Source organism: Protopterus annectens, chromosome 4.part1 (assembly GCF_019279795.1).
Source record: "Protopterus annectens isolate FY-2018-M chromosome 4.part1, PAN1.0, whole genome shotgun sequence".
Taxonomy (NCBI): Eukaryota; Metazoa; Chordata; order Ceratodontiformes; family Protopteridae; genus Protopterus; species Protopterus annectens.
The window spans coordinates 822,174,138-822,186,369 of record NC_056734.1 but is presented as its reverse complement, the minus strand read 5'-3'; the positions used below and the strand labels follow the sequence as shown (position 1 = coordinate 822,186,369).

Sequence of the window (12,232 nt, the reverse complement as noted above, 5' to 3'; positions counted from 1 at the left end):
TGTATTTGTAGTTTACTCTCGTTAAACTGCAAAGGCGCTGCTTAGGGAGTGGAGTGTAAAATAACGGCTCGATGGACCTTGCTATTCACTCTCTCATATTGGATCTCAGTGATCACTCTTTCATACACGCGTACAGTCTCGTCTGCATTTACACACACATTCTGCTTTTACACACGCGCTATTCATTCTCTCATGCATTGCTCACACTCTGTCATACAAACATACAGTCTCTTCTGCATTCATACACATACATTCTGCTTTCATATATACATTCAGTCACACTCGTGCAGGCAGAAGCAGTAACACACTCATACACATACATAAACACACCGCAGTACACTAGTTAGGAGCCAGTAGTGTATAAGATGCATTTCCTGACTACTAACACTTAACAATTAAGGAACAGCAGCAGAACAAAACTCAGAAAATATTTTAACAATACATTTTCAGCAGAACTGCAGGCATAGATTTGTATGCAGTCAAATTAAAGCAATGAACTTACGTAAAAAGTAATAGCAATTGATGTCTGTTTCCAAGCACTATGGTTGCAGTTTCACTGGAGGAAGTATTGTCTCTGATACTGTTTTTATTCCTGAAGGAAAACGGTGGTCGTAATAGAGTTCCTCAACAACTTATCCACTAGTTTTTAGCAGCTGTTAACTGGGCCAGCCTAGATAATGCCTACATCGCACTGTGAGATGAACATCAGGAGAAGATTAATATAAAGGGGGTAAAAATGAGAGGCTGGAAAAATAGAAGAAACTTTAAGTAGCTATTCAGGTGAGCTGATAACATTGCAGAAATCTGAGGTTGAAATGAAGAAAATATTTGCTTAACATGAGGCTTCTTGAAAAGAGCTGTTTCAAAAGTTAGAAGGCAGAGCACACAGAGAAAACATGATTTTTTTGCTGTTCCAAAAAAACTGGAAATAACTACATTAATTTTAAGAAAGTACAAATAAGCAAGTTGACTGGTGTTCCATGGCAGGATTTGTTAATTGAGAGAGCTTATGTGTATGTCTCACAAAACAGGCAAGAGAAAGCAACTGAAACTTTATTCATAAGGATGCAGTCTTGCATTACGCATCTACTGCATCACCTTGCAGCTGTTGCCCTGCATTACGCATCTGCTGCATCACAACCTAATTTCTTGGTCTGTTTAGAGCTGCTCTTGACAAAATTGTAGCAGAAGGGAAAAGTGTTCAAATTTGGAGACAGGAGAGTGTTTGTGGAAAATTATTTTGTACCTTGTGAGTTGGGGTGGCTCCCTGGCCCATTTTTGCATCTTCCTTCTACCTTTCTTACTAGGTCACCTTCTCTCATTGTGCTGCTGTTATCCATGGAGATGAAATTGGCAACCCCTGGGGTATACCTGTGGCACACACAGCGGCTCCATGTGATCCACTGGGGCTTTGGTGTTTTTATATTCGACCTGCTTGTTGCCAGAGCAGGAAAGATCAGGACATAATGTTGGCCAGCACACCTTTCATAATTGCACTGTCCATGCAGGATTGGTAAGGCCCTGAATGTTGGTCTGGCCCGTCAAGCTTACCTGGATGCAGGGTATCCCAAAAGGCAGTACTTGTACATATATATATTTATGGTAAGTTGATAACAGAATTGTATTTAATGGCAGTCTGCTAATCTTTGAAAGACCAAAAATGCTATTTTGCTGGATTGAAATGACTTGTAGCCTGAAGAAAGCATTTCCATATAAAGTTTATAGGTTGGTGTTTTTTTGAGAAATGAAACTATTTTTTGAGTTACAGACCCTTGTGTAAGGCTTTGTCCCTAGAAAGGTAATGTAGAGTACTGCCCCCATATGTCTGAATAGTAGGACTAATTAAGTAGTTTCTTGCATTTAAATGTACCACTGTTTTCCATTGTTTTTCAGGTTGGGAAGGAGGCAGTGTGTGGGATCTCCCTGTTGAGCCATCAACAAACCAGGCTATGGAGCATGTACAGCAGCTCGAAAAAGCAAAGGCAGCTAAGGTAATCATGTACCATCTTGATTTTTCTTAAATTAAGATGTGTCACCTTCACTTTTTAAGCTTGTATTTGATGATAGACTCTTCTGTGTGCATCTGTGATTTGTTGTGTCATTCTTTTCCCTCTCTGATTCAGCATTTTTGTAGTAGTAACGCCTTAATTCCTGCAGCAGTGCATTAATTTTGTGTAGCATAATAGAGGGAGCATGCCTAGCCTTTGAGCACAGCTCCGTCAAGTTATTTGCCACTGCTTGTTTAGTTCATATCTCGTTTTGATGCAACACTTTCTGCATTTACTGTTTAAAACACTAAAGGCTTGTGTTTGTAGGAAACCCAGGTTATGAGGCAGGACCTGCATTAGCCCTGTCTCTTTTTCTCTGGGAAAGGGGAACAGTGTTGATCATGGATTTAAGTGTTTTGACTCAGCCAACCATAGATTTAGTTGAGAGAGAGAGAGAGAGAGAGAGTGCTTGTTGAAATACCAAGGATCATCATTATGAACCTTGGAATATTTAATTTAGTCTGTTTGAATTTGTTAGAGGGGTTGCAACATTGACTAATTTCAGTTTCATCCCAGGAACATGCAGACAACAAATATTATGGAGTTCAGCACAGTGAATGGATTCTGTTATACAAAAATGGTAAATAAACACAGACATCAGTTATGTATGCAGTAGTCAGCAACAAATGTGGCTAGTTGTGTATATTTACAGTAGAACACAGGAAAAAGGAATTGAGATGGTAGTGGTGAGTCTGCGTTAATGCTGTCATTGTGAAGATGAATATAGCAGCTGAATAACTGCATTGAAGTACAGACATGGGACAACATGTACATCATTTAAAGTTTGAACACTAGCGAGTGAACTTGTCAGTCAGTAAAAGACTAAAAACCAAAAGCAGACTGACAGACCAACCACAAAAGCCAAAGTGTCATATAAAACAAGTTATTTTAATTCAGTTAAGCACTTGCATCCAAAGGGCTTCATCAGATCTGAACAATTAATTGATTCAATGTTCAAGTATTAATGTAAAACAATCATATGACATTTAATGTCCAATCAGAAATTAATTGGAAGTCGGTAAATTAAAAAATAAAAATGATTAGAGAACAATAGTAATGTGTACACAGCAGTAAGAGTTACATTAAGTAATAAGGTGATAAAACCAACAAAAAATGCACATCCAAATTAAAGTTATCACAATTTAGTGGCTCAGAGTTTCAAAACACTATTAAAGAGAGAGCCTCATTCAAGCCAGGGGGTTCACATGTGCACTTAACCTAATTTTCCACACCAGTTGAAAATATTCTGAAGCCTGTTACTAAGTCCTCCTCTAGGATTTCAAACAATTTGTTCCAAAATAAAATATTTATATATATTTTAGCAAATTAATGTATGTCTAAAAAGGGCACGAGAGTCTTCTTTTACTTTAATATCATAATTATTCTGTATTCGTTTTCTCATGTGACATTCAGTTTTGCCTATGTAAAAAGAAAAACAAGAATCACAAAATGCAAGGTAAACAACCCTTTACTGTTACAATCATAATGGGAACTAAACTTGAATTTATAAAAATAACCACAAACTGGAAAATAAAAGAAAAAACACACAGGCCAGTAAAAGTCCAATAATTTAATTGACAGACTAATTCACTCTAGTGCTTCAGCTAAAAGCCTTTCGAGAGTATAAAATCATGTTATCACAAACACCATTTAAATAGTAAATCCTATTAAGTAATTAACACCCATTAGTACAATAAATTAGATTAACATACTCCAATTACACTTAAATTCAATCCCACAAGCATTAAAGCATCAAACTTTAAAGTAAAAACTGTTTCTTTGTATAACGGCTTGGTCTTTAATTGTGCAATATTACAGCACGCAACTTTTTCCAAAGTAGTTCCCTGCAAACAACTGTTGTTACCACCATGGTGATTTAAAAAGTGAAGAGCTACTGGACTCTCAACCCTTTTGTTTCTAATCTCTCTAAGGTCCTCCTGTAACCTGACTCTGAAAGACCTCTTGGTTTCTCCTATATAAAACAGACCACAGTAGCACCTCAAAGCATAAATAATACCTTCTGTACCACAATAAAAAGTATCATTAGGTACACACTTTTGGCATTAGTGATCTTATCAAAACAGCAAACTACATGTTTGCAAACAGAACAATTCTCACAGGGAAAACTCCCAAAATCTCTTGGTTCTGTCACCCTTTTATCTCCTGGGGCAGTGTACCTACTGTGGACAACCATATCTTTTATGCTCCTACCTCTTTTAAAAGAAAAACAAGGTTTATTAGGCAAAAATCACAAATCCTTATATTTAAACAAAAAAACTCCAGTAAAACTTAATCTCTACTCTTCCCTCATAAAACACTGTATACACATTAACAAAATAAAATTTGTTTGTAGGAGTACCATCTCCAAAATTAGTTGCCAACTCTACCCATCTGTCTTGTCTTCATAATTTGTTGATTATCAGATATCAATCTTAATAAGTCATCATTTATGACATATGAGTCATACCCCCTCTGAGTAAACAATTCACAAGTCTTACACAGTTCCCAATCTAGTTCCTCCTGGGTGTTACATAGTGTACTAATACATAAAAGTTCACCATAAGGTGAAGCCTTAATTAAGTGGGGTGGATGGCAACTTCTGCCATCCAGAAAATATAAGTCTTCATCAAATTTACTGTGGATTCTAGTTTTTATACAGCTCCCTAATGAGCCTTCCAAAACCAAATCTAGAAAAATTACTTTGCCACATTGAACACCATCAAATTGCAAACCAAAAACATTTTTCTGTAAATTGATTAAAAACGAATCAACTAAATCACTTCCTCCATCATATAAAACATAATTCCTAAAAAAATTAAATGACACAAAAACTTGTATTCAAACAAACCCATAAAAAGTTTTGCATACATGGGGAGCAAAAGGTGTCCCCATGGATGTCCCTCTAATTTGCTGGTATATATTTTTTTTGTCAAACTCAAAAAAATTATTTGACAAACAAAAATGTACCAATTTAACCAAATAATTAGAAAATGGACTAGCTCCTAAAAACATTATTAATGCTTCCAAGCCCCACTGATGCTGGATATTTGTGTAGAGGCTCTTTACAGCCATAACCAACCAAAAGCTATTCTCTGTCCATTGCAAATCTCTAATTTTATCTAAAAAATCAATACTAGCTCTAATATGTGATTCTAATTTCACTACAGCTGGCAACATATACTTATGTAAAACCAGATCCATGTTATGCAAGAAATAATTCACAGCTGAAACAATAGGCCGGCCTGGAGGGGCATGCATATTCTTATGAATTTTTGGGCGGACAGTAAAAGGTAGCTAAATGCACCCTTTAGTTGAAAACATTTTTTTCTAAGTCTTTACTAGACAAATAACCCAACCTAATGCCTTTACACAACAAGTTCTCAACATTCCTCACTGCATCTTCATAATTTAACATATTAACAAGTATTCAAGTCATTCAGATTTTCATAGCACATCCTCTCATATTGAGAGTAATGCATCACAACAATTTTATTGCCTTTATCAGAAGGCTTCAATACAATATCATTCCTTTCACTCAAATTTTTAAGAGCCAGCCACTCAGATTTAGTGAGATTATAATTGACGTTTCCATTTTCTTTCAAAAACGTTTTGTATTCACTTTTCTACAAGAAAATTCACCATGGTGGAAAAACTTCTTATTCCTTCATGAGTGTAAGGAGGAATAAAATCACTTTTATATGGTACATGTGAAGTGTCCATTAAACAATATGCATTAGATAAACCTTCAAAAGAAGAATCAGAAGTGAAAAACTCATCTTCAACATTTTCTTCAAAACTATTCAGTCATGCAGCTCTACATTATTCAGCTGTTGAGTATGTGAAAAATAATATGACAAATGTAATTTCTGGAAAAATCTAAACAATTCTGCCTTAAAAATGTGCTGTCTAGGTAAAGTAGTAGGAATACATTTTAAACCACAATTTAATACAGAAATTTCAACATTCGATAAAGCAACTCCCGATATATTCAAAACTAAATGATTACATTCACTAAAAGTCTGTATATTAATACCATCTTCTTTCTTTTCCTTGGCCGTAAGACTGCTTCCCTCTAGCCACTTCTGGAAATTCTCTCTCTTTCATTGCATCTCCGTCCTGTCTCCCTCCACGAAAATTCTCCTGTAGATAATTGAGCTGTTGAGCAGGAGGCAGTGGTTGATAAACCCTCTCATTGTTCTCCCTTTCTGAAGAACTAGCTGTAGCTTTCGAAGAAGCAAAAGATACCCTATGTTGCCGCTTCACTTCCTCTCCCTCTAGGGAAGGACTGCCCCTTCGCGATCACTCTTTATTGGGTACTTGGAAGGCAGAACCATTACTATAATCTGTGACGTCCGTTCTCAGTTTCTTTAATTTATGTGCAGTAATAACCTCAGAAACTTCGTTCACCTTATCATTAATGCCTCCCAAAATTTGATCCAAATGGGAGGGTGGTAACTGTATAGAAAAAGAAGCACACAGCTCGGCAATTTCTGTTTTAATGGATCTTTGCTTCACAGTATCCCTCTCTTTGATTATAGCAACCCATTCCATAATGAATTGATGGGCTGCAGCTATCCAACGAGCAGAGAACCTTTTGTCATCATAATCATCATTATTACTTAGGTGAAAGGACATAGAAGGATTTTTAAATACCCTTAGACCTCTCGGTGACTCATCTAATTCAGTATAGTGTTGCAGGCTCATGGTGATATAAAAAGTTGAATTCTCTTTAAATACTAGACACTCCAATTTCTCAACAGTACCTTGTAGCTTCACGGGGAATAACACACTTGAACATGAACCAATAGCTGAAAAAGGATTAGTAGTCCATTGGTTCCAGCCATCCTCTAAAACCTTTTCCCAACTCCAAGCAACATCTTCCAGTCTTTGGCCATTCTGACAGTTGAAACCCTCACTCAAACGTTCCCCCGATTGGGAAACATAACAGTCCATAGTTCTCTGCGTAATATCATCTCTGAAAATATGAGATATTTGCAAGGACAGTTCACTGGACATCAAAAATGAATAAAAATAATCACAAACTGAAAAATAAAAGAAAAAAACACACAAGCCAGTAAAATCCAATAATTTAATCGACAGACCAACTCATTATAGTACCTCGGCTAAAAGCCTTTCATGAGTACCAAATCATGTTATCACAAACACCATTTAAATAGTAAATCCTATTAAGTAATTAACACCCATTAGTACAATAAATTAGATTAACATCCTCCAGTTACACTCTAAATTCAATCCCACAGGCATTAAAGTATCAAACTTTAAAATAAAAAACTGTTTCTTTATATAACAGCTTGGTCTTTAATTGTGAAATATTACAACAGTTAACGTTTTCCAAAATAGTTCCCCGCAAACAACCATTGTTACCACCATGGTTATTTAAAAAGTGAAGAGGTACTGGACTCTCAACCCTTTTGTTTCTAATATCTCTGAGGTGGTCATGTAACCTGACTGAAAGACCTGTTAGTGTCTCCTATATAAAACAGACCACAGGAGCACCTCAAAGCATAAATAATACCTTCCGTACCACAATAAAAGGTATCATTAGGTACAAACTTGACATTATTCTTATCAAAACAGCAAACTACATGTTTGCAAACAGAACAATTCCCACATGGAAAAGTCCCAAAATCTTTGGGTTCTCTCACCCTTCTATCTCCTGGGGAAGCATATGTACTGTGGACAACCATATCTTTTATGCTCTTACCTCTTTTAAAAGAAAAATGAGGTTTATTAGGCAAATAAATCCTTATATTTAAACAAAACAAAACTCCAATAAAACCTAATGTCTACTATTGTCTCAGAAAACACTTTATACACATTAACAAAATAAAATGTTAGTAGGATTACCATCTCCAACATTAGTTGCCAACTCTACCCGTCTGTCTTGTATCTTCATAATTTGTCAATTACCAGATATCAGTCTTAATAAGGCATCATTTATGACAGATGTATCATATTCCCTCTGACTAAATTCACAAGTCTTGCACAATTCCCAGTCTAGTTCCTCCAGGATGTCACACAATTTACTAAATCAAGTTTACCATAAGGTAAAGCTTTAATTAAGTAAGGCGGATGGCAACTCCTGCCATCCAGAAAATACAAGTCATCACCAAATTTCCTATGCACTCTAGTTTTTATACAGCTCCCTATTGAGCCTTCCAAAACCAAATCCAGAAAAATTACTTTGTTGCCACATTGAACACCATCGAATTGCAAACCAAAAACATTTTGTTGTAAATCAGTTAAAGAAGAATCAACTAAATCATGCCCTCCATCACATATAAAATCAAATAATCTGTATATCCACAATATTTAACATCATTCTTAAAAAAAAATTTAAATGATACAAAAACTTGAAAACTTGAATTTATATTTGATACTGTCTGAAATACATTCATTCCCTACAAAAATAAATGTACATTGTGTACATGCTCTGCTTTTCTGGTGCCTGTTCTTACGGGGTGTTATTTTTCCATTTAAAACATGTATAACCCTTTTCTAGTGTCTGTTTAATATTAACATGCCTATGAGAAAAGTGATCTTTTGCTTAGTTTTCATGTAGAAATTTATCATGAGTAATGATGTTCCAGTGTTTGTTAATAAGGGGTAACGCAGCCTGCCTTTCCCTGCTGTATTTGAGAGGCACGCTGTTATCATAACATAGAAAATCCTTCATATTGTCTAAATTAATGTAATTATATGCCAAGTCTACACCTAGGATGGACTTAAATTTTTGTTGCCTGCCACATATAATTTCATCTTTATTAACAGGCATCTCATACGGATAACCCCTGGCTAACACATGTTAATAAGAACTTCCAATTCATTATTTAAATCATTGTCTTCAGAAATAATTCTGGCCAGTCTGACCTTCTCTCCTTTAACCAGACTTTTCTTTTATTTGTAAGGATGACAACTGTGAAAATGAGGATAGCAATTGGAAAATGTAGGCTTTCTGTAAATAATAGATTTGAATATAGTTCAGCTAAAATCTTTCATTAATAAAATGTCCAAATAATTGATGCTATCAATAAATAAATATGGGTAAATCTTTAAAAAGCACTGGTAACATTGATATAAGTAGTGAAAGTGGTTAATTGTTCTAAATCGCCTTTCCATACAATAAAAATGTTGTCTAAAAAGCATAGCATTGTAATTACATACTGATAAAAGGATGAATTAAAAACAAATTTCTGTTCCCAGGACTACATAGCATCAGTATTTAAGTGGGCACACGCAGCACCCATAACAACACCACTAGTTTGTTTAAAATATTCCCCTTGAAATATATAAAATTGTTCATTAAAACTGTATTCATAAAGGAAACAACATTAATTTCTATGTTAGAGTATTGCAACTAACTAATGCTTTGTTGAACCAAGTGAGGCTGATGTCATGAGGGATACATAAAAATTGATCTATCACATTCACTGTAACTAAAAAAGCATTCACGGTGAAAAAAATTCCAATTTAACTTGTCCTAAAAATCTGGAGAGTCCCCAAGGGGGTATAAGGATGTTTTAACCTGAATTGTGCCCCAACTGTATCTACATAGAGAGCTAAGAATTGAGTTTTTGATCACCAGTTGCCAAGCTTCCACTACAGGTTGCAAGAGGAAACCATTGATATTCATGTAGATCTTGAGAATACCAACCATACTAGGAAAAATAGTATGTTTGACATGTAAAAACTTAATTTATAATCAGCTATGTAGATCTTCCAAAATGAAATCAGTTTTATGATATACAATATTAATTTCATTCTTCAAAATTATATAATATTATTTGTCTTTATTTAATAATCTAAAATTGTACTGGAATAACTAATGGTGTTCTTTAATACACCTCCAGCTCTATCTGGTTTCATAACCCTGATATTACTACTGTTGCTAAGTGCATGCAGTAATCTGAATTCCTCAACAGACAAATTGTAGGAACGTGACCTAGTCGGTCATGAAAAAAACAATTGTCTAATTTCCTGGTACATAATTTTTCAAGTAAAGATAATGGGTGAAGAGGGGGATTAATAGTGCTCTTCCTGGTTATCTGATAGAAGAATCAGCATCCTTATTCTAAGATGAAAATAAGGTTAAATTTAACTTCCTAACATCGAGTTCAAGCTTAATGATGAGCTCGTCTATGTCAGTGTTAGTTCTAGGAGCAGCCTTTTGACAAATAAAAATATATCTGGTCCAAATTTAAGTCATTATAATTAAAAATATTAAATCCCTTACAGGTAGTTAAAATAGATGTATTAAATTTCAAAAGACCAGTATCAGTATAATTGTGATGCAAAATCATCTGGAGACTAATTGAAAAGAAAAGCTGCTGTTAGTAAAACCAGAAGAGAAAGAAGTACAGGAAGGAGAAGTGTGGGTGAAAGGCCAAGGGGAAAACCTGTAATTCCCCCTCCCTCTTGTCCAAGTGATTGTTTCCCTGCACGCTGATTCCCTGATTGTGTGTATTGTGCTGCTGTGCTATTCCGCCCAATCTCCTTAATGGTGGAGATTGAGGAGAGACTAAAAAACCCAGTTACAGTAGGATTATGAGCAACACTAGCTTCACCAGCATGCTTAGGCACTGGATAAGCCACATTTTGCTTATAGTCAAACTCATCCCTATAAACTTAATTTTAACAGGAAAAGTAAGTTAAAAAAAAAAAACAGATTTATCCACTTTTTAAAAAATCTCAAAAAACGTTTAAGCTCAATCAATCAGTCTTGTTGTAAAGATATATTAAGATGGTCTAACTCATCTAAGAGTTTTTTCATGTGTCTTTCATTATCATCTGTAAGTAACTTAATTATTTTAAAACCACATTCATCGAACCCTCTAAGTTGTCTATTATGAGTTCTGAACCATTTTGAACACTGGAAACGTATTCTTAAACCTTTAGGTACAATGTGCTTGACATATGCATTATCGACTTGAAGAGTTTTAAATGTCTGTAATTTATTTTCAAATAAAGACAAGAGTCAAAATTCTTACTGTGAAGTTCCATTTATAACTTGTGAAAATTAAGTTCTTTATGTAGCAAAGCGTCAGAATTAAAAAGCTGTTTGGAACTATCAATTTGTGGAGGTTGCAGTGTATCATTATTGTCAGAAGCAGTGGTGGAATAATTTGAATTGTTCCCTAAAGGGAATATAGGTTCAGGTAAAATCACTGGAGTTGGTCGTACCACATAAGCATATGAGGGACGAGCTTGTTATTTTCATTTAAGAATAAGGATGCTGATTCTAAATTATTCAGTCAGTTAACCCCTCTTCACCTGTTATCTTTGAAAAATTCTGTACATAGGATATTAGGCATTTTTTTATGATTGATTAGGTCCCATTCCTACAGTTTGTGTGAAGAATTTAGGGTATTGCATGAACTTAGCAACAATACTAATATTCAGGAATAAGAAACCAGGGGTGTTGCATTAATGAACACCATTGATTTATTCCAGTAAAATGTTTTTGAATATTAAATAGACAATATTGTAGAATTTCAAAGAATGAAATTAATATTGCCTATCATAAGATTGAGTTATTTTTGGAAGATCTACATAGTGTAGAGCTAGTTGATTACAAATTGTATGTTTTTGCATGTTGAACATCCTGTTATTCCTAGACTGTTGGGTATTCCCAAGATCCACAAGAATATTAATGTTTCAACCTGTAGTAGCAGCTGATGGATCAAAAACTCATCCATTAGCTCTCTGTGTGGATAGAGTTGACAATTCATATTAAATCTTAAAAAGTCAGTGGTGGATTCTGAATAAGTTATGAACAATTGTAACTCATCACAGGTACCTTTTCACAACATAAATACATCATTCACAAGTTTTACATAGTATTCCGAATTTTCTCTCCATTCATGTGCAGTATTAAAAATCACTTCATCTTCCCAGTGTGCCAAAACCCGACCAGATTTGCATATGAGTTTGCATAACAAAGCAGGGGCTATAGAAGGGAAGTTGTTTAACAAGTTTGTTGATGCAAGTAAAAGGGATAGGCTGTTGAAGGCCAAGCCATGGCTCTCTGATACTAGAGCAGTAACAACGGAACAACAGAGTCTTGGCTATAGTAATGACAGAAAAGAAAGCAGGTTATATGTGGTTCTAAAATACAGTAATATAGGGGGAGTATGTGGTATCATACGACATAACTGGAAACTTTT

At 35.0% G+C, this 12,232-nt stretch overlaps 1 protein-coding gene across 9 annotated transcripts in view; it reads left to right on the top strand.

The window, feature by feature from the left end:
• Nucleotides 1–12,232, top strand: part of GIGYF2 (GRB10 interacting GYF protein 2) — a 2,932,407-nt gene that overhangs the window by 2,154,491 nt on the left and 765,684 nt on the right. For all 9 annotated transcript variants that reach the window (XM_044070588.1, XM_044070589.1, XM_044070593.1 and 6 more), the window contains one exon: nucleotides 1,894–1,991. In XM_044070588.1, the coding sequence (XP_043926523.1) occupies nucleotides 1,894–1,991 (98 nt within the window). The remainder of the gene's footprint in view (nucleotides 1–1,893; nucleotides 1,992–12,232) is intronic.